This window comes from Chrysemys picta, chromosome 1, assembly GCF_011386835.1.
Source record: "Chrysemys picta bellii isolate R12L10 chromosome 1, ASM1138683v2, whole genome shotgun sequence".
NCBI lineage: Eukaryota > Metazoa > Chordata > Testudines > Emydidae > Chrysemys > Chrysemys picta.
Window position 1 is genome coordinate 9,416,054 of NC_088791.1, and position 23,623 is coordinate 9,439,676.

At 41.3% G+C, this 23,623-nt stretch overlaps 1 protein-coding gene across 2 annotated transcripts in view; it reads left to right on the plus strand.

Annotated features, from left to right (window-relative positions):
* Positions 1-23,623, plus strand: part of CHCHD3 (coiled-coil-helix-coiled-coil-helix domain containing 3) — a 264,347-nt gene that overhangs the window by 37,089 nt on the left and 203,635 nt on the right. For both annotated transcript variants that reach the window (XM_024106313.3, XM_005291866.5), the window contains exon 3: positions 8,260-8,341. In XM_024106313.3, coding sequence (XP_023962081.2) covers positions 8,260-8,341 — 82 coding nt within the window. The remainder of the gene's footprint in view (positions 1-8,259; positions 8,342-23,623) is intronic.

The window sequence follows — 23,623 nt, forward strand, 5'->3', positions numbered from 1 at the left end:
TATTTATTTATTTATATTATGGTGGGACTAGAGGCCCCTGCCCCAATTGAACCTCATTTTACTAGGCATTGTACAAATGTATAGTATGATGCAGTCCCTGTCCTGAAGAACTGATACTTTAAATAAAGGATGGGAGAGAGGATGTAACCTACAATCCTTGTGAACAGAGTGATGGCTTAGAAACCTCATGTTAGTACCACGATTTTACCCCCTGAGCAATGTAGTTCTAGCAACCTAACTCTCCGCCGATGCAACTGTGCCGATGCAGCATTTTAAATGTAGACCTGCACTTACGCTCGGTCTACACTACAAACTTATGTCAATATAACTGTGTCGCTCAGGGCTGTGGAAAATCCACCCCCCTTAGCAATATAGTTATACTGACCTAACCCCCAGTGTAGACATTACTATGTTGACGGGAGGGCTTCTTCTGTCGACATAGCTACTGCCTCTCGGGAGGTGGAGTACCTGTGCTGATGGGAGAAGCTCTCCTGTCGGCATAGGCAGCATCTTCACTAAGTGCAGCTGCACCACTGCAGTGTACTAAGTGTAGGCAAGTCCTCGGGGGCTGGAGAAATGAAAATCTGTAAGCCTGGTCTACACTTAAAACTTAGGTTAACATAGCTATAGTGCTGCACTGCAGCTACCCCCTGTTGTAGACCCAGTTAGATCGACCTAAGAATGCTTCCCTTGACCTAGTTATCCTCACTCGGGTGTGGGGTTACTAAAACAATGGAAAAACTCCTCCTGTTGCTGTAATGTGTATCTAAGCTACGGTGCTACAGTGGCATAGTTACAGGGCTGTAGCTGTGCCGCTGTAGTGCCTGTAATGTAGACATGGCCCCTGCAGCAGAAGACAAAAATCTGGGGCTCTTGGTGGGGGGACACCCACAAACTTGAGGGTCTCTCACAGATGCACAGGAAGCTTGGGCAGGAGAGAGAGCCATGCTTTCAGGGGGCGGGGTCCTGATTTACTGCAGGACCATAAGGTGAAAGGAAGGAAGCTGACTTGGAAAAGAGGAAGAGAGACAATATGATTCTGGTGAGAAGCCAGATGCAGGACGATGAGCCTGGAGTTTTCACAATACGCATCCCTAAGCCCAAAGAATAGTCCAGAATGGTGAGGAAACTGAGATGGGGAAGTGCATATAAAGGTGCGTGTTCTTGTTCTGTCTTGATCTGTGTATTTTTCATGCTATTGTAGTAAGATGAGGCCCTGAAACATAAACACTTGTGTCAGAGGCCCAGTCTGAGGCCTGAAGCCTGAACCAAAGTACTTCCAGGCACTCTTAAGCAAAAGCTGGGCTGTGAGCCAGAGGCAGGCCCCACTCACAGAAGCTGGTGAGAAGAGGATTGCTAGAAGCAGGTGCATCCACACATAAGTGCTAATAGGAGGAACTTGTGCCAAGATGACATCAGAACACTCCACAGAGATCACAAAGAACAGGCAGGTGCATCATAAAGACAGGGTCAAAAGGACAGCATGATGGATAGATCTGTTTGAAACAACATGATCAAAGGAGGAGACAGCACCCTAATGAGTCAACGGGCTGTACCTCAATACGTCAGTAGGGATGAGTAATCTGTCCTGTAACTGTATAAAAGTAGGTCCCGGAGTGCACATCTTTGTCTGGCCTACGGGGCAGTGGATAGTCCCGCCACTGACTGAGCCAGTCCATTGCCAGGGGGCACAAATTCTTAGTATGTCTTGTAGAGTCTATGGGAAACTATTACTGTGCTTCGTTTGACAATAAACCTGGCTCGGGTTCCTTCGCACCTTACTAGAGTCTGTGGTCTTTGGAGGTTCTCTCAGGGTCTGCTGTGTCAGCGATCTGCACAGAGCCGGGGCAGCACACAGAGGGAACACGCACGCAGCCGACTGTTATCATCGAACAAGAGCAGAGCACCACACCGGTAGCTACTGACAACAGCTATTTAAAGAGTAATAGTGTTTAAAATCCTAGGCAAATTCTATCTATATGTCTTGTTGCTTCACCTATTGCTTGCCCCCCATAAGAATTAAATTGTGAACCCAGAACATCCACAGAACTGGAGTTTTGGGAGAGGATGTGCTGAAGCTATTGGGAGTTTGGAAGAGCCTGTACTAGTCACAGGTCCTAGGTAGATGGACCACATGGTCTCAGCTCTCAGCAAGAGATGTTAGACAGACAATGTGCTAGGGGCACAGCCTGGACTCTTTTCGAACTCCGAAGCCTTAAAGAGCACGTCAGGCTCAGTGAGGTGAGTCCCAAAACAAGATAGATTAAAAACTAAAAATGAAGAAAAAAAATCAGATTTTTAAAATCTAAATTACGGGTTTATTTTTAAAAATAAACCTATATTTCAGGGGTCTCAAACTGAGTTTACCTTAGGGCCAGCACCAGTCCTCAAATCCTCTCAGCGGGCCAATGTCACTCAGGCCGCCCAGAACCCGCCCCGCACAAAAAAAAAAAAAAAAAAAAAAATCCGCCCCTCCACCTGCCTAAGGCTCTGGGACGGAGTTTGGGTGGGGGAGAAGGTCTGGGGTAGTGGATTGGGGTGCAGAAGGGGTTAGAGGTTGGGCTCTGGGAGGAAGTTTGGATGGGGGAGAGGCTCTGGGAGGGAGTTTGGGGGCGGAAGGAGGATGTGGTGGTGGGAGGGGTGAGGGTGCAGGCCCTGGGAGGCGGTCAGGGCTGCAGCGCTTACCTGGAGCTCCGGGGCGGGGTGGGCTGGGGGGCCTCTGTGCGCTTCTGCCCCCAGGTACCAACCCCGCATTATCTCATTGGCCGCAGGGGCGCTCGGGGCAGGGGCAGCGCGCGGAGGCACAGCCCTGCCACGCCCCTGGGCCACAAGGAGGGGCTGGCAGTCACTGGAGCGCAGACTCTGGCAGCTCCGCAGGGCGGCAGGTGGGGCCAAGGGAGAGAACCGGCCCCAAAACTGCTGGAGCCCCGCAGGCCACATTGGGGAGGCTTGCGGGCTGGGAGTTTGAGACCCCTGCTATATTTGAAATTGACAACTTATGTTATGGTCTAAATTTACTATAAATTTACTATAAACTATTAAAATCATTAAAGAAAGTCAAACCTTTGAACTGATGGAAGTCACTGACTAGGCACCTGAAACCAGAGTTTGTTGAAGTGCTAAACCAGCTTTTGACATCAATAGGCTTTTCCGCAAGTGCAGAGAGAATATTTTCTTCATTTCTGTTTATTTGACTAGTTCATTCATTCAAAGTTAAGAAACAGTTTGGAAATTGAAAAAACAGGAAAAGCTTGTTTTCCTCTTCCAATCTCAGAAGAAAAACCAGGTGCAGGAGGATGGGATGTACCTGTTCTTAAATCCTGAAGGACATATTCATCAGAAACAGTTCAGTTCACTAACTACAGATAATACTTCCTTAGTTTGATAAATCCATTTTAAATGCAAAACAAGTTTTGGTAAACTTTTTTATAACCTTTTTCTCTTGTGTATCCAGCATACTGAGAGTAGTTTTATTTAACTAATTAAAAACAAAATGCTGTTTTTGTTAATTAGTGATTACCAACCAATGAGAATCAAACTTTCTTTAGGAAACTAAAAAAAGTAGAAATGCGAAACAAGATTACAATCAATGAGTTAAATAAAGGTTTCTTCCTTAGTGATTTAAACTAATCCACCCTGCCCCAAACACACCAGTCTTAAGACCGTCAGGCAGGAGCTATACCAGGGTTGTGTGTGATATGATTTTACATACTGTAAATACAAATATTTATTTACTTTTTATATTGACTTGTACATCACTTTGGTATTTTTTTTCAGTGTTTGGCAACATTGGTAGCCTTTTGTAAAGGCACTTGTGCTGTTTACCGTACAACTGATAAATTTAAGAAATCGTGTGAGGTGTCCCAAATTTATCTTGGAGTTTTTTAATGACTTTTTTTATTACTGATGTAATTAAATATATTCAGTGATGTTTCTCTCTGTCTTCTGGGCTGGTCAATCCTTGAGTATTTTAAATTCACTACATATTCTGAAGACTGGTGTGGTTGGGGTTATAGATTGGTTCTGGAGTTGTCCACTAGCATGATAAAACCTTGTGGTGGGTTAGGATTAAGCATTGGTCCTATGTTTTCTTAGTGTATATTTTTTGAGCTATGGTGCAAAACCACTTTGCTTTAGTTTTGACAGTGTATATACTGAAGTACCATTCACCAGTTCTTTATGGAACTGTATAATATCCGTGAGATGCAAACATTTCAAGATTTGTTATAGGAATAAAATGTGAGGTCTGCCTTTTATTTTCTCTTTTTTGTTGTTGTTCCATTTTGTTATACCTTTTTATTTATTTTTTTTGGCAACCGCTCTATTTTTACTTTCCTTAGATGACACTTGTTTGACCAGACCTATCTACCAGCTTCTAATGTTCTTTGGTAGTTTTTTTTGCCAGTTGTCTGTTTTGAATATGGTTTGATTTGAGCAGAAATGACCATTAGATGCTAAAAGTCTTTTTGCTTTTACTTAGAACCTGTTCTAACAGACTCGGTTTCTTTCAGATTCTTTGTTTTCCTGACAAATGAAATTTTGAGATTGTTTGTTTTTTCTTATACCAAGTCCTCCTTCTCTTGAAATTATAATCTTCAGTGAGATATCATAAATTTCTCATTTGGGAAGCATTCCACCTATATAACAGAATCTTAATCAACGATCTACCACTCCGTTTTTATTCCCTATTAGTATTTGGCTGATCAATATGTGATTGATTGATCATGTTAAATGTGTTATGTCTGTATTAGCTGATATCTGAATCTTATTTATTATACTTTAAAAGACAGTTCCATGCTTCATTAGACTTCTTTTAACTTTTTTCTTACACAAGAACAATAAAATTCAGGATAGTGATGCTGGTAAGCAGTATAATTGTTATGCTGTATACGTGCGTATGTTGCCAAGAGCTGAGTAGAGATGTGAAATATTGAAATATCATTTCAGAGTTAAGTTTAATGTATTCAGATTGATTAGCGTAAAACGTTTTTTTGCAGTCCTTGTATTATGGCTGTGTGGTAGCTTATAACTGTGGGCATTTAGGCTGTTTACAATCTCTGAGGAGCAAACAAAGCAGTGTAGGCAGGGAACCATGCTGCCTGGAAAAACCCTCGTCAGGAGGAGAACACACAGCTCTCCTCCCAAAAGAGTAGATGGCTGGGAGCTGGAAGTCTAGAAGTGGATGCCCTTGCTGGACTATGGAAGGGAATACAGGTGCTGTTGTCCTGAACTGTGACAAGAAGTACCAGACAGACTGCGCACAGGAGGAGTGCCAGAGATGTTGGAGCTAGAGACTGTGCTTTGTGTGGGAAGGTTTTAGTCACTAGTTCTAGCTTCGCTAGTCCAGCAAGGGCACCCACTTCTCGGCTTCCAGCTCCCAGGCGTCACCTCTCTTGGGCAGAGACCTACATGTCTCTCCCTCCTGTCTTGAGTTTTTTCAGGCTGCACTGTTCCCTGCGTATGTTGCTTTTGCCTCAGAACTTACAAACAGCTTAATTACCCACAGCTATAATGTACAACACAGGTCTTTCTAAGTAAGCACATTTATTCTTAAGGTGAAAGCATTACAGAGAAAACATAGTAGAACAATTAAAGAACCTATACACATGCTAATAAGCTTACCAAAGATCACCCCAGCTCCAAAAAGAGCTCTGGTAGTCCTTCAAATCTCACACGAGGGTTATTCTGCGGTTACAAGTTCATCATGCCTTTTGCTCAGAACAAGAACCCCTATGCAGAGGTTAGTCTTTCCTTTATATTAGTTGGGTCTTTGATCTGTGAATAGGTAGTTAGTCAGACAGTGGTTCTCTCGTTAGTGTGTAGCTTTGAAAGGTTGGGTCCGGAGGTGGGAATTTGCATTTACCTCCTCCCACTGGGTATGTCCTAGGAAACTCACTTAAAAAATTCCTTCTTGTCTGGCATATCATTTAAAATAGCCCTTTGAAGCTCATAACATTTCCCAGGGTTTACATTGGCCATGTCTTTTTCCTAGAGAAGTTGCATACAATCCCACCATTATACATAAACTGTACATTTATAATACAGGGGACTCCAAAGATATTTAAACTTAAGGCAATTTTTTACAATCTCTTTGGTAGATCTTATTGAATTATCTGTCACACGCCTCTCCTGGAAATGGGACCTTGTGATCTAAATGTCCTAGGCTCCAAGGTTGAGTATTGACACCCCAAAAGCTTAAGCACTTCCTTCCTCAGAGCTCCACCCTTTTGGGCACTCAGGTTTATAATTTACTCCTCCCAGGGACATGTGATAGTTGAAGTAAACAGACACAGGCCTTGCGGAAGGATTTCTAGAACAATAATTCTCTACTTTAAACAGCATGAGATACACAGATCGAGGTAAAACAATGAGCATCTATATATCATTACCTGCCTCAGGTTCACATGAGTTTTGAGCATTCTTTCGGGTTTATGTCCTTTCAGGGTTCCAAGACCCCTCTGTTGGTCTGCAGTCATCCAGTTCATTACTTCTCCTCTGAATCACAGTTTCTCTCTCTGACCCCTTCAGTAAATTCCATCTGTTCCAACTAGTCTGGCAGCCAAAAGGTTCCTCCTTTTTCAGGAAACATGCTCTTTGGTACCTCTCTCCTGAGCTGCTCAGCCTCCGGGTGTAAATGGCTGTAGTAACACCTCATTTTCTAGGGATCTGGAGAGAGTTGGCTTCACTTATTTTGCAGCTCTCCCTTCATTCTGTCAGGGCATGTACTGACACTTTAAAAACTCCCGCACCCCAATCTGGGTCTATGCTGGTTATGTGATATGTATGTATCTCGTGAACCTTGTAACCAATACTTGTAATCCCTCATAACTCAAGCCTGACCCCAGATGTACAGGACCTTCCCTCTCAACTTGTGTATATTTGATTTTAAATGTTAACTTTAATAACATTTTCACTTGTTGATGGTCCTTAATGATGGTCAGACACTCCACCCTATCTCCTTAGCACTAGGGGAGTATCTGGAAAGAAGTAACTATCTGAGTCCAAGTAGGTAGCAATAAAACAGTGCGTGGGTAAACTGAGTCTCCATAAAAATACAGAAATTTCCTACATTCTTAACAGAATCTTAATTGCTTTTGTTTTGATCTGTGATGCTCACTGAGGTGCTGGGGGGAGATTAGTGTGTGCTGCAACATGTGAACTAGATCCATGTTCCTTAAGGTTAATTGATACCTTTTGTATTTTTAGCTTTTTGGGATGCTCTAAAATATGATACGCATATTTGGTACACATTAGGAAATAAAATAATCCCATATAATAATAATCAGTGTCTTTATGAAATCGGAGAGAGTTTGAGACTGTGCTGGGTTAGGCCAAATGCAGATAAGACCAAAGCAGTAACAATGATTTGATGAGAGCAACAGGAATAGCTGGCGTGGGTGAGCTCTCTAGCCCTGGTTAAGAGATGGGGGGATGAGTCTGCTATTTTTGATTCAGGCTATCCAGTCTTGGACTTTTAGTAGGTTCATGACTGATTTTTGGAAGACCAAATAGTAGCCTGTGGTGAAGAAGGTGGTGTTTTTTTTTTTTTTCCCAGTTTGGGCCTATCTAGAAGTGTGTAAATCTTTCTCTGATGTGGACCTTCTTCCTTATCCATGCCTGTGTCTGCTTGCGACATGGCTGCTGCAATTGCACTCTGTGGTGCTACACATTGAGACCATTTAGTCTCAGGGTAATGCAAAATGCAGCAGGCCATTTGAGTGATGTGTGAGGCAGTACTCTGGAAATTGCACTGATTTCTGTAAAGTTCCTGGGTGGAGGTCGGGCTGCTGGCTTTAACCTTAATGTCTTACGTGCTTTGGGATCCGAATGTATGATTCTTTCTTCTTGCCACAGTGGAGATTAGAGGAGGCACTTGAGATAGTCCCTTTAAACAAAAGGGAACTACCTTCTTACTGGAACTTGTTTCCCTTCTAACCCAGTTTACTTGTTGATGCTCAGGTGTTAGAGGTTCAAAGTTACAGGAAGATTTATGTGGTGTGTGTGTCTCTCTTATGACATGACATAACTTTTGTTTGGTGGGAGTGTGTTAATTGAAAATTTGGAATGAAAACAATTTGAAGAAAATGCGTACATTAAAATTTGGAAGATGCTTAGACTGTTGAATAGAGAAATGAAGAAAATAAAAAAAAATGTTTGCAAAATTTTGCTTGCTTTGCTTATGGGACATAATCCTGTGTTCCTGCATCATATTTTTATATTGTCACATTTAAAGTTAATTTTTGTTTTTGCTAATTGTAGTTAATGAAGAAGAACTAAAGAAAAGAGTAACTGAAGAATTGGCATTGGAACAAGCCAGGAGAGAGACTGAAGCTCAAAAAAGGTTTGTTTGTAATCAACTGTAACTGTATTTTAAAAATGTATTTAATGCTTTTGATAGTGTTACAGTAACTGAGGAGGTATAGATCTGTTTAATGTAAATATTGAACTACAGTGCCATCAGTAGAAACTCTTAGCAGTCCTTTTGCTTACATTGTATGTTTTGGTGTTAAGCATGTGTTAAAACAAATTAGCTGATGTTCCCTTGCTGTAGCTCATATTAAATTTTGATCTAAATTGCTTTGACATCACAAGCCTGAGTTGCCTGTCAGGCCAGTTTCTTCACTTTTTAAACTAAATCTTAGACTTCTCTGTAGTCCTAGAAAACACTTCGCTGCATGGAAATAATTTTTTGAAAATGTAGACCAAGCCTCTGTAGTGTAGACACAGCCTTAGAACTCTTCTGTTTGATCAAGAGTAAATTTTGACATCAGGAGAAGTGTTAGTTTCTTGTCCAGTGTTTCTGTGTTTTTGTTATGGTGCTTCTGGAACTGCTTTCATACCTAGTGCTTGCCTAGTGCTTTGAAGATGCAAAGTGCTGTACTAACAGCTCAGTGGAAAGAAGCTCCTTCATGATTTCTTTGTGTGTCCTTTTAATTTATTATCTATGTCTCACAAATGTTATTTATGACGAGTCGCTGTTTAATGGATCACAGGGAAAAGAGGTTATGAGGCCTGGGATCCTGAAATTGTTAGGACATATTTTAAATACTGTACAATAATCCATTAGCAATTATTTTAAAAATATTTGAATTACTAACCAGGTTTTGGAGAATGTCTGTTCTGTCATTAGTTACACATACTCAAGTTAACTAATCCTTTCATGTTCTGAGTGCATTATATATATTTTTAAACATATGGAACAAAAATCATAAACCAGGTACTGTCCTTTCTCTTTTGAGTGAGGAGACAGGCTCATTATGGAAGATTTCTTAAATCATAATGTAATGAGTACTACTAAAATTGTCTGCATATATTTCAATTGTTTCCTGTACAGCACTACATTATTTAATTGGATTAGGTTGACGGAGTATATAATTGGATACCAGAATACAAGCGCTCTAAAACATAATCAGTCCCCTTTGATTAAGCAGTAAAGCCAATCAATATGTTATGGTAAAATATCTTCCCTTTGAAATATTATAGCTATTTTTAATTTAATTTAGAAATTTTGATTAGTACTTCCATTTAGTATTAACTTATTGCAATTTGTAAACATTTTTACCATGTGGAAATTTTTATTTTGTGGTTCTGTTATTTTATGACTTGAGACTTTCATTGGTGGATATTCTGTGATTCAATTTTCATTTGCCCTGCCTTGGTAGAAGGCAGACTGGCTTTGTCAGACCCTCTTTTCCACATCTGATTTCATGTTTTGCATAGATCATTGCTGACAGTCATGCCTGAATTTGGCTAGTGATAAAGAATTTTGTTATAAATGTAAGAAAAATACTATAGGTGATGAGATCTCTCTTCTCTTGTCTTAAAATAAGATGAGGTTTGAAGGGTCTATGATAAGAAAACTCAGCTGCCAGATCTTGGCAGTAGTCTTTGAATCTTGTACATACTATTCTTGAGTAAGAAAGAATCATCAGGTTTTTTTTTTTTTCCTTCTTTTTTTTTCTTCTATGCAGTTTGCAAAAGTTATTTAAAATGTTTTCAACACAGTGTTCATTTATTTTTTTAAAGTTGTCTTGCAGTCTTAAGAGGTGCAGATTTTTTCAAACTGATCTTGATGTGAGGACTTGATCAGTTATTATGAGTTACATTCTAGTTGGTATTTGTATTTTATGAATAGAATTACTCTGGCTAATGTAGAGCTATGGGATTGCAAGTGTTCCACTCTAGATCGGGCTCTGCTGAGCCCTAGAGAAGCTGCTCTAAAGGTCCCTCTGTGAATGGCTTTATGTTGTTCAGGTTCCACATGCAACCAATGTTTAGCCCACATAGTTTATTCATGCTGGGAAGAGTATAGTAATCTCTATAGGGAGCAGGGATGCGGAGGATGTCTCAGCAATAGGGTTGCCAAGTTTCTACTCACACAAAACTGAACACGCTTGCCCCGCCCTCTGCCCCGCCACTTCTCTGAGGCCCTGGCTCTGCCCCCGATCACTCAGTGCTCCCTCCCTCTGTCGCTTGCTGTCCTCACCCTCACTCACTCGCTCATTTTCACTGGGTGAGGGCTCTGGCTGGGGGTGTGGGCTCCGGGATGGGGCCAGGGATGAGGGGTTTGGGGCGTAGGAGGGAGTTCCGGGCTTGGGGGTGAAGCTGAGGGGTTCGGCATATGGGAGGGGGCTCTGGGCTGAGACAGGGGGTCGGGGTGTGGGAGGAGGTGTGGGCTCTGGGCTAGGGGTGTGGGTTCTGGGGTGGGCTCAGAAATGAGGGGTTCAGAGTATGGGAGGGGTCTCTGGGCTGGGGCAGGGGGTTGAGGTGCGGGGGAGAGAGTGAGGGCTCCGACTGGGGGAGCGGGCTTGGGTGGGGAACCTTTTTTCTGTTACAGACCATTGACCCACAGAAAAAAATCAATTGCAGGCCACTTACCCGCCGGGGGGGGCGCGGAGGCTAGGGACTCCCCCCGCAGCAGGGCGAGCAGGCGCTCACGGCTCCAGCCCCCCCCGGGGGGGGGAAGGGGGAGAGGCTCAGGGCTTCCCCCTGCAGCAGGGTGAGCCTGAGCTTGCAGTTCCAGCTTGTGGGGGTGGGGTGGGGTGTGAGTGGGGCGGGTGGGCCGGATGAAATGAACCACAGGGCTGGATCCGTGGTGCCACACCCCTGCCCTAGGTGTTGGAGCCGGAGGGGGGACAAACATACTGGCTGCTTCTTGGGAGCTGCGCGGCGCTGATGCTAGCAGAGAGCCTGCCAGCCCTGCTGCACAGCGCCGCCAACCAGACAGTCAACGGCCCAGTCAGCGGTGCTGGCTGGAGCTGCCAGGATCCCTTTTCGACTCTACTCAGCAATGTTCTGAGTCATGATCCATACTTTTTAGCAGAAGCAAAATGTGATCCCCTCTTCCTTCTCTGGAACTTCCCACACCAGTCTGCTAAGGCCCCTCTCCGGCCCACCGCTACCTATTTGCAGAGTCCATGTAATTCTTCATTATAATTGAGTTAGAGGGATAGCTCGGGTGGCTTGAGCGTTGGCCTGCTAAACCCAGCGTTGTGAGTTCAATCCTTGAGGGGGCCACTTATGAATCTGGGGAAAAAAATCTGTCTGGGGATTAGTTCTCCTTTGAGCAGGGGGTTGGACTAGATCAGGGGTCGGCAACCTTTCAGAAGTGATGTGCCGAGTCTTTATTTATTCACTCTGATTTAAGGTTTCGCGTGCCAGGAATACATTTTATGGGTTTTAGAAGGTCTCTTTCAATAAGTCTATAATATATAACTAAACTATTGTTGTATGTAAAGTAAATAAGGTTTTTAAAATGTTTAAGAAGCTTCATTTAAAATTGAATTAAAATGCAGAGCCCCCCGGACTGGTGGCCAGGACCCGGGCAGTGTGAGTGCCACTGAAAATCAGATCACGTGCTGCCTTTGGCACGGGTGCCATAGGTTGCCTACCCCTTGACTAAATGATCTCCTGAGGTGCCCTCCAACCCAACATTCTATTTTGGAGGGGAGAGGGATAGCTCAGTGGTTTGAGCATTGGCCTGCTAAACCCGGAGTTGTGAGTTCAGTCCTTGAGGGGGTCACTTAGCGATCTGGGGCAAAATCAGTACTTGGTCCTGCTAGTGCAGGCAGGGGGCTGGACTCGATGACCTTTCAGGGTCCCTTCCAGTTCTATGAGATAGGTATATCTCCATATATATTATTAAGGAAACAATTCACCTTTAAACACTAGTAGCCCAACATGTCCAGAACATATCATAGCAAACCCACTTACCATGTAATGCTTAAAATTGTTTGCAGCCTTCCAGATGGTTATAAACATCGGTGGGGAAGGAATACTTCTGATGGTATCCTTTTTTTTAAATTCAAATGCAAAAATGTAGATAAGATCTTGAGGCTTAGGTTAATTCAGTTTCCCTACATATGCATTAGCACCTATTAGAATAAAAAATGCAACAAAAGTGTTACTGAAATTTCATGGCGTGGTTTACATTGCGCATATGTCAAGGCTTGTATATCTGGAGCTGTGTATTAGAAAGTAAGTTGATAGCCGTCCCTGAATGACACAATGCTATGGGGGTATATACCATGACTGTTCTAGGCCAATTTGCCAGGAACCTAATGGTGTACATGTGAGTAGTAAAAAATATACAGTTGTGATTAACTTCTCACCTGCTCCCTCAATCCATTTGTCAGACTCTTTGACAAGAGAAAAATGTCACCAGTTCTGACCCCTAGCCTTTGACATCTTTTTCACAGCTTTTATCTAAAAAAGCAAGTCAGCACATCTATTATCTTTTTTGATGAAATTTGTAGAGAGGTGCGTGCCTGTCAGAATGCTCATGCATCAAAAAATAGCTTTTACACGTTTCACCTCAGCTCTTTACATTAGTGCAGTTAAATGATACCACATTCCATTATAAAAACTTAGCTGTGCTTGGATTTTTATTTCTTTTGTAAGCAATTTAATTTGAAAACATATTACTTTTTCATTGCTAGCTTTTCTTTATAAAAGCACTTAAGGCTGGACTGTATCAGAATGTACATCGAGTTTATGCTTTCATGTTGCTAAATTAGCTTTATAGCTTTTTACACACAATGGCATGCGATACATAGCTGTGTTTTTATTCCTCTTTCAAAAAAAAGTCTGCTTTCTTCAACCTTATTCTCAGTAAAAATGCTATTAAACATAAAGATGCTTTGAAGCATCTGAAAGGTGTAATGGTTTGAGCTGAGATATCTAATAAAAAAGGAATGTGCTGATTATCTAAGTGCATGTGTTCACTGTATATGGCTACTTCCTGATCTCATTATAGGATGTCTTCTGCTGTCTTCAGAGATCAAAGTGCAAAGGAAAGAAATGACTTGATTACACAGAAGTACTCGTGGCTTCTGGATTCTGTTCTTCGTTATAAAAATGCAAATTCTCAAATATTCTCCTCTAGTTTTGGTTATTGAGGGGTACTTTGCGTTCATTATTGGCTAAAAGTGAAAAACAACATCTAATAAGTTTTACATCACTTTCAATTAAAAATAAAATTGAAGTTGAAATGAATTATGTCCATGTTTAACTTTACACATTGAGTTCAAATGGACTCCTCAAATACGTGAGCATGTGTTTAAGGATTTGCAGGATTGGGCTTCTCATGAGCTTAGGTTTCCTATCACCTGGCATTGGTTACCTGTTGCCACCACCAAACTTCTCACTAGGAAATTTTACTTTGGAACTCCCCTCTTTCTGCTTTTTTGTTATGAGGACCCTGTCCCCAAGTGCAGGGATCCCCTGATAGGGACAGTGGGTGTTCTTTGAAGGCTGCTGCAGAAATCCCTTTTCACCATACCTCCACTCGAGGAAGAATTAACAAAATTTGTAATTTATTATGTAAAATTAAAACCTAGGAATCCACTTCAGGGCTAATCATCTGGCAGTGCCCACTGTCCTTTTCAAGCCCCAGAAAAGCTTATATCGTACCCCATTTCAGGCTTCTTTTTCATGAACCACGGAGTCCAATGTACTCCTAATTTGGTCTCCCCCGCCACCCTGTTGGTAGCCAGGTCCTCTGTTATTCCTGATGGGCCAGTCTCTGGATTCTGGAGAGACGTTTCTTGGCAACTTCAGCAAGCCCAGACCAGACTACCTCCTGCTGGTAAGTCTCCATCTTCACTCCTCCAAAGGTCCTTCTCCAACTGCTGACTTTTGAATAAACATTTCCTAACATTTTCCACAGAGCCAAACGCTGCATTTTTGTCAGTGTTCTCATAGACTATATTGATTCCAAGACTTTCATTTAAAAAGTGTGTATGTGTATTTGTAAAATACAGATCTATGGCTTGATACCTTTGCGTGTGTGAGTTTGGGTGACTGGGTATGATGCTGCATCCCGTCATCTGTTTCTCTGAGAACATGTCAAATTAAATCCTGGGCAATATGAGGGGCTAATTGAAATCAGAGATTTTCCATGAGATCATAATCCCCCCACATTGATTTGGATTCTCTCCCCCCTAGGTTTCTTGTAATTTTCCAAAAGTTGCAAGTTGTTGGATTTGTGAAGATGAAATATGTCACACAATTATCAGTCTTCAGATCAGCCCACGATTATCTCAATAACACATGTAGTTATTAAACTAAAAGAATTAGCACTATGAGGTGATATTCTGGACCTATTGAACTCAGTGGGAGTTCTGCCACTGACTTCAATGGACCCAGAATTTCATCCTATGTTTCCATTACCTCTACTTTTTTCACCAGATTATCCTTTGACTTTTCTTAACATCTGTACAAAGGTTATACTAGGAATGCAGCCACCCACGCTGACAAATTGGATTAATGTGCTAGCTGTACATAGTCTATTCCTCAGTACACCTTTTTAAATGAAGATAACACTCAAAATGATTTGGGGAAAGGGTACACGTTAGCCATGTCTTATTCAATCATAGAACCTTAAGATGCTGCAAAGTATGGCCTTAGAAATTCCAGTGAGGGACTGAGTTAGCATTACACCTCTACCCTGATATAACTTGACCCGATATAACACGAATTCGGATATAACGCGGTAAAGCAGTGCTCCACGGGGGCGGGGCTGCGCTGCAGCGGATCAAAGCAAGTTTGATATAATGTGGGTTTCACCTATAATGCGGTAAGGTTTTTTGGCTCCCGAGGACAGCGTTATATCGGGATAGAGGTGTAATTACAGGCACTTGTTTTAAATAGCTGAATTATTTGTTTCTACTGTTTGTTTTTCCACATTTGAAATGCTTTTCATATAATTTTTATTTATTTATTTTTATTATAAGAGAAGTGCGACTGTGACTGTAGTTCAACTTCTGCAGAGTTTGTACTTCGTATCTTTGAAATATTATGCAGGCACATCTACTGAGCTACACAGACCTTGGTTACAGTCATGGGAATTTACAGGTGTTAAATTTCTCACAGCAGGGCTCCTGTATTTTTCATTAAATATAACAGAAGCACATTGAGAAAAGGATAAAGATAGAAAACAGAGTGTTCACATAGTCTCTTCACCATTTCGTATCAGTAGCTACATTCCTGCAATATTAGAAACAAATTAGACTTGATGTACTGAAAACTAAGAATAAAAATTAGTGTGAAGAGCTGTACGTCTCTTTTAAAAAACAAAAAAAATTAGGCATCTGTTAGAGTCTTTGGATGTTATTTAGCTTTGAGTGCGTGAAATTTCACAAACAATGAAAAAGCATAGGTCTCTGCCCAGAGTAGCTTACAGCCTAAAATATACATAATTCTGTAAAAGATGACCGAAAAGAGTCGGGTAAGAGGTTTTACAACAGTAAAAATCAGGAAATGTTTGTTTACACACAGTTTTTTCCCCAAGTTGGTTAAAATGTGTGGACAGTATCTGGTACAGAAGCAGGTGTGGGGGTGATGTTAGTGATTTAATTCTTTGTCAAGATACGAAATTGTACAGCATACGTGAATAAAATGTTCAGTGCTCGTGATTGTCAGGGCAATCCTCTAGATTCCCCCTCAAGGGGAGCGGGGGGGATGATAGATAGACCTTGCATTTCTAACTTGGCTTGTGTCACTATTCTGATGTTCAGTTGTTAGCTATATCTATATGTTCATATCGGTAATGATGGTCGTTTGAACTTGCTGTGGATGTGCCAGTAAAAGATTTTCATTTAATTGGAAATATTTGTCTTGATGGCACAGAGATGGCGTGCATCGTGCCAGATGGTTCCATGGCTCATGAACTTCAGAGATGAGAATCTGCTTCTGGTCAGCAAGCTGCACCTGCTCCATTGAGTTCTGCTGAGAAATCTGCACAACTCAGTGGAGCAGCATGCATGCCTTTGGGAGAGAGTGACAGCATTAAGCTAGCACTAGAGATCACGAAGTAACAAAATTCATATCCGCAATAGAGAGAAATGATATTAAGCTAGATGGGTTTGTTGCCAAGAAACAAACTTTATGTATTATGAAGTCTCAGATTTTCCAACCCTCCAGTGTTATCCTACTTTCATAGTTTTCTGGCTTATGCTATTACTCAGGCTTGCCATCTACTGCCAGTAGGTGGTACTTGGAACTATCCTTGTTAACAGTGGTGGGTGACTGACTACATAATAACTGTTATAGTTGCTCAGATTGTGCCTTTCATCTGGGTATGTTGGAGCATATGCAAATATTTAACATGCTTCACAGCACCCTTGAGAGGTAGAAGAGTAAGCATTCTGAACTTCGGAGATGGGAAAATTGAGGCAGTTAGAGGCAGGAGTTAACAGACTTGCCCCAGGGCATACAGAACGTTTGTGTCAGAGCTGGGAATAGAACCCTAGAATCTGACTACCAGGTCCCTGGCCTAAATACTATTGCAAACTCCTCTCCTCCCCCAAGTTGGTGAACATGGAAGGAGGTGCAGGTTTAATATGCAAACTGCATAGCAATTCACATATGTTCGATATCTTGACATTCTGCCCCGGAAGTAGAATTATTTGTTCATCCGTGTACTTGGTGCTGTATAAGACATAGATCCAGTTGCCTCTAAGAGTTTGCAATCTAAAAGAAAGATGCACAAAAAAGTGTATAAAACGAAATCAAAACGGGAGAATAAGTTAAAAATTTTATTATGATATTGATGAACTTGTAGCTGAGGTTTGCTTGTTGTCAGTCTCAATGGACTGTCGGATTTATTTCACTGAAACAAGGAGGAGTGAGTGAAAGAAGAGAATTATTGTAAAAGACAAACATTAATAACTATTGCTTGCAAGTATTTGAAATTTCTTTGCCTGTCAAACAGCCGTATTGATCTTGGAAATAGTTGTTTAACTAAATTTTATTTGTGTGTTTTGTTTATTTCTGTTCTACATGTGTGTATGTCCATGTATTTCATATGTGATTTGGCAAAATATTCATGACAAATGTTAACATTTTAATTGTGTCTCTCTCTGATATACTTATGGATGGGACACACCACTGTATCCCGAGACACCTTTCTCTCATTCATATTCCTACTGAAAGAATACTGCTTCTGCTGTGCCTGTAAGAAGTGGTTGTTTTTATAATGGAAAAATAAATTGCTAACATATCCATCCTCTCTGGATTTCTCAGTGACTCTTGGTTTCACTTGTAAGGGACTCTTTTTTGTTTACTGTACATTGTTAATTATTTTCCCTTTTTCCGCTGTAGCGTTCTCCCTTCTCCCAAAACAAAACCAGTACTAATTGTATGAAGCTAGGATTTTACTAAAAAACTAATGCTTTGTCTGTTTGCTTTTCTGAGTTGGTGAATGGGGAAATGGAGGAAACAATATATCCATGAAATAGTAGTCACTATGTAAATTGTTCCATGTGGGCTTGTATTGATCTGAATTTTGGTATCTTGTTGGCTGGGACTGTGGGCATGGATCAGCCTTCTGCTAGCAGCTGTGTGTACTAATCCTAGCCATAGTGATCAGAGTGAGGATCATGGACCGTGTTTTCTACTGGCTAGTAGGGCTTTTTCCTCCCAATTACTTGAGAGGAACAGAAGAGGAATATGAGAACATCCATACTTGGTCAGATCAGTGGTCCGTGTAGCTCAGTATCCTGTCTTCCGGCTGTGACCAACACCAGATGCTTCAAAAGGAATGAACAGAACAGAGCAATCCTCAAGTGATCCATCCCCTGTCATCCATGCCTAGTCAGAGGCTTATGGACACCAAGAGTATGGGGTTGCATCCCTGACCATCTTGACTAATAGCCATTGATGGATCTATTTCCATTATCTTATCTAATTCTTTTTTTAATCCTGTTATAGTTTTTGCCTTCACAACATCCCCTGGCAATGAGTTCCACAGGTGTGGGGATCTCCTTGAAATCTTCTTCCATGAAGACCGATGCAAAGAATTCATTTAACTTCTCTGCAATAGCCTTATCTTCATGGAGTGGCCCCACTGGTTGATTGTTTGGCAGGCTTCCTGCTTCTGATGTACTTAACATTTTTTTTTTTTTTTGCTGTTATTTTTTGTGTCTTTTGCTAGTTGTTAAGATTCTTTTTTGGCCTGCCTACTTATACTTTTTATGCTCCTTTCTGTTTTCTTCACTAGAATTTGACTTCCCATTTATAAAGGTTGCCTGTAATCTCCTCCTTTACTCTGTTTAGCCATGGTGGCATTTTTTGTTGCTCTTACTATTTTTTTTTCTCCATTTAGGGTATGCATTTAATTTGAGCCTCTATTGGTGTGTGTGTGTGTGTGTGTGTGTGTGTTTTTAAAAGTTTCTATGCAGCTTGCAGACATTTCACTCTTGTGACTGTTCCTTTTAATTTCTGTTTTACTAGCTTCCTCATATTTGTGCAGTCCCCCTTTCTGAAGTTAAATGCAGCTATCATGGGCTTCTTTGGTATTCTTCTCCCCCTCCTCCCCCCGGATGTTAAATTTATTTATATTATGGTTGCTATTACCTAGAAGTCCAACTATATTCACCTCTCGGACCAGATCCTGTGCTTCACTTAGGACTAAATCAAGAGTTGCCTCTCACTTTGTGAGTTCCAGGACTAGCTGCTTCAAGAAGTAGTCATTAACGGCGCGTAGAAACTTTACCTCTGCATCCAGTCCTGAGGTGACATGTACCCCAGTCCGTATGGGGATAGTTGAAATCCTGCATTATTATTGAGTTTATTTTTGTAGCCTCTAATCTCCCTGAGCACTTCACAATCACCATCATCCTCCTGGTCAGGTGGCCCATAGTATATTCCTACTGCTATATTCTTATTATTCAAATATGGAATTTCTATCCATTGAGATTCTATGGTACAGTTTGATTCATTTAGGATCATTATTATATTTGACTCCATGCTTTCTTTCACATATAGGGCCACTCCCCCACCAGCATGAGCTACTCTGTCATTCCTATATGTTCCTTTATATTTTGTATCCTGGGAGAGATGGGATTTTTTATGAGAAAAGGACAAATTGAGGGGAAGAGGATTCTGCAAATCCTAATGCCAGCTCAGGACTTGTACTCCCTAATTAGGTAAAATGTCACCACTGTTGTAACTTTTTATTTCCTAATCAACAGTGAGGTGTATGTGCATTTACGTGGATAGCTTTGTAAAAGCTTCAGATGATGTGTATCTGTGTAGTTAGTTTGCTGATGTGTAACTGTCTTGGAGGGATAGTGGCAATGACCTTTTTCTGCACGCCTGATTTCCCCCCCCCTTTTTTTATGGGGCTTATAAAGTAATGACAGAAAGCACAGAGAAAGGGCTTGTACAACTAAAGCCTATTTTATTGAGTCTTTTTTTTAAAAAGGGTGGCCCTTTAAAGCAAGTTAATCAGTTAAAAGACACTGTCATATACTTGGGAGCTTGAAAATTAGAGCTGCTGTAGATTTGCTCTAATCAAGTTTGTATTGTCCTGGGTGTTAAAAATATCTCCCACAAGTCAAACACTCAGTTCTTGAGACAAAAAAAATCACTGTCTTTAAATCTTTTCCTCCCTCCAAAAAACCCAAAACACATAAGAAATATGCTCCTGTGGTGTTCAATGGCTCAGCAGTAGTTACTTACCAACTCTGTTCTGAAGCTTGCTGGGCACTCTATTCCAAGATCTGAAATTGTTGATTTTTATACGCAAACAAGGAAACAAAAAGTATTCATTATAAGGAAAGCTGTTGCTTAATATTTTCTATTATAAAAATTCAGCAATATGCAGAAATTAACTTAAATTGGTTTTTAAACCCCTTTGTAGAAACTCTTATTTTTGTTCGAGTGGCTTATTTCTCTTCAATTTAAGCCTTTTCTTAATTGACTTAAGCCAAAATAAGTGGTCTCAAAGCCTCTTGCAGTGGCTTAACGAAGTCAGTTTTAAATTGCAACTTTAGTAAAAGCAATGCAACTCCTTTTATGTATACAAGCCTCTAGTTTGTTTTGCAATGTCATTCAGTCCTTCCCTGCTCAGCCACATACCAAAGTTGCTTGAGTCTGTTGGGACTGCCAACGAGGTTGCTAATTGTGACTTTTTTTGATTATGATAAGATCTGTTTTATCATTAGTCACCAAACAACTATCAGGTGGTAATAACTTTGAGTAACTACTAACCTCTGCCACATTTGAACCATCTAGTCTTATAAACTTTGTTATATGAGGTTCACCTGACAAATGTTTTTAGTGAATACAGTCAATTTCTCCTCAAACATTCCTTGTTAATGAATTGCTAAAGTTTGTTTTATATGGCCCCAAATAGTGTGGCATTTTATATGTCATTAGTTGGATGACTTATAGGGTTGCCAGGCGTCCATTTTTTGACTGGAATGCCCCGTCAAAAAGGGACCTTCGCGGCTCCGGTTGGCACCACCGACCAGGCCATTAAAAGTCTGTTGCAGCACAGTAGGGGCCCAGGGCTAAGGCAGGCTTCCTACCTGTCTGGCTCCGCACGGCTCCTGGAAGCGGCCGCCAGGTCCCTGTGTCCCCTAGGCGCATGGATGGCCAAGGAGGCTCCGCATGCTGCCTGCGCCTTGAGTGCTGGCTCCGCAGCTCCCATTGTCTGGGAACTGCGACCAATGGGAGCTGCGGGGGCGGTGCCTGCAGGCACGAGGACAGTACATGGAGCCTCCCTCACTGCCCATATGCCTAGGGGCCGCAGGGACATAGCGACCGCTTCCTGGAAGCCACGGTAAGCGCCACCGGGATCTCGCATTCCCTCCTGCATCCCAACCCCCTGCTGCAGTCTGGAGTCCCCTCCCGCACCCAAACTCCCTCCCAGAGCCCACACCCTGCAACACCCCTCACACCCCAACCCCCTGTGTCCCAAAACCCTCACCCCACAACCCACACCCCCAGCTGGAGCCCGCACCCCCTCCTGCAGGGGCGGGGCAGAGGCGTTCGGTTTTGTGCAATTAGAAAGTTGGCAACCCTAATCAGAAAGTTGGCAATGACCATAACAGGGTTCAGAAAATAACTAGATAAATTCATAGAGGATAGGTCCATCAATGGGTAATAGCCAGGATGGGCAGGGATGGTATCCCTAGCCTCTGTTTGCCAGAAGCTGGGAATGAGGGACACGGGATGGATCACTTGATGATTGCTTGTTCTGTTCATTCCCTCTGGGGCACCTGGCACTGTCTACTCTTGGCAGACAGGATACTGGGCTAGATGGACCTTTGGTCTGACCCAGTAGGGCTATTCTTATGTTCTTAATAACTTACTGCAGCCTCTGTCTGACATATTTCTAAACTTCCTCATCCATTTGTTAAGGAAAATCCTTAAACTCTAAATTAAATTTGTAAAAATGTACACAGTAGTTACCTGAAGGTGAGTCTCAGTGGTACATGATCTGAATGGAGCCATTAGTATCTTATTTTTTTGTTGTGGTTGGGTTTGGGGTTTGGGGGGGTCAGTATATATTTGCAATACATTTTGCCGTTTAGTTGATACTCTGGTGTGTTTGAGTGCTTCCCCCCCACACCTTGGTTTGTCAGATCTCAGCAGTATGTCACATATATGACAAACTTCTTGCAGTAGACAGCTTTTTGCAGAGGAGAACAACAAATTCACCAGTCAAGGTACAAAGTGAAAGAAAAATGAAAAACAATATTAGAAAAGAACCCTTTGGGAAGCTGCACAAAAATGTTGTATTAAAATCGATACTGAGGCTTGACCTTTTGCGGTACTGTATATTTTAAAGCTTTCTATTGACTTCTCTGTTAATAGCATGTTTATTCTAGTTTAATGGCATAGATCTGGAAAACAAAAAGGAAAAATAAAATTCTTTATTGATACTAGTCATTTTAAGTTTGACCAACGTATTTTAATTTATAAATCATGCATAAATTTTCTGATTCAATGCACATGGGTAGTACGTTAGGTATTGTATGAATTGTGAACTAGACTTAATTTATTTTTGAAGTAAACTCTGCTTTTGCTGTGACATGTAACTAACTCTGATATATTACTTTTCAAATTAGAAGAGTTGCTTCTTCCCACATATGGGGGACAAAAATCTGGTTTAATCAGAAAAATGTTTGTAGTTTAATATGCTGAGGCTGAGAGTTCTTGATGATGTCTTGATGCGTTGTATAAGCAGACAGCGGCAATATATTTACTATACTGCTGGCTATATGATGGAGGATTGACAGCCCTCACATCTTATAGTGGAGAGTGCCGGAAGGTACAATTTTCATTTTGTGAGTCTTGGAGGAAGGCTTTAATAACTTTTGGAACGAATGACCTTTGTCTTAAAAAGGAGTTGGGGACATTATCTAACTGGTAACTATATTTAGGAATATAGGAATTGTCTATTGGATCGTACCAGTAGTCTAGTGTCCTCTCTTGATGGCTAGTATCAAGTGCTTCAGAGAGATTCAAGAAAACCTGCAAAGTTCAATTTTGGAATAACCTGCTAGTAGGGGAAGTTTCTTCCTAATCCCTGGCAACCTTGAAGAACAAGTGTTTACATTTTTTTTTAATCCTATGCAGTGTAACTACTCTATTTAAAAACATAAATGTTAAAAGAACATTATTAAGACTGCAAAGTAAAGCACTCAAAACTTAGGAAATGGCACAAGTAAGGTAGCCTGTGCAACCTTAATTCTGCCCCCTTATATGTATGCCTAGATATAATATGTGATCGCATAAATATTATTTTTCTACGGGTCTTGTTGAACTTAGTTGCTATTTAATACAACATACAGTACCAAAAAAAAAAAAAAAAAAAAACCCTGTTCATTTCAGAGGATATCTGTAGTGACAGATGAGCTTGGGAAAGTAGACATAAAAAATTGGATACCAGCTGGCAAGACAAGTGAATGACTTGTGACAGGGCCTCATACCATTGAGTAGAAAGGATATAATCCACACCCTGCAATAATGCTTGCATTTCCAGGTTCAGAGGTATAGTGGGATATGAAATTGAACAAAAAAGAATGTAGAATTGGAAATACTCTGATTTCCAAACAGATTTTGTGGCGCATAGAATCAAATTCCCAGGGGAGGCGGTGGAAGGCCATTGGCTGTATATTAAAACAAAATGTTAAAATGGGCAAAATACTCTGATACTTTCGACAACATTCCTGTATTGACCCGATTTACAAGATCAATTTACTTTTCTCTCTTCATAACATCTGTAATAAGCAAACACAATCACAATCTTTTGTGCACATTAAAAGTTCAGTATAGCAACTTCAACGCCATAATATTACGTACGTCTCAGGATGTTTCCAATTCCTGTTTC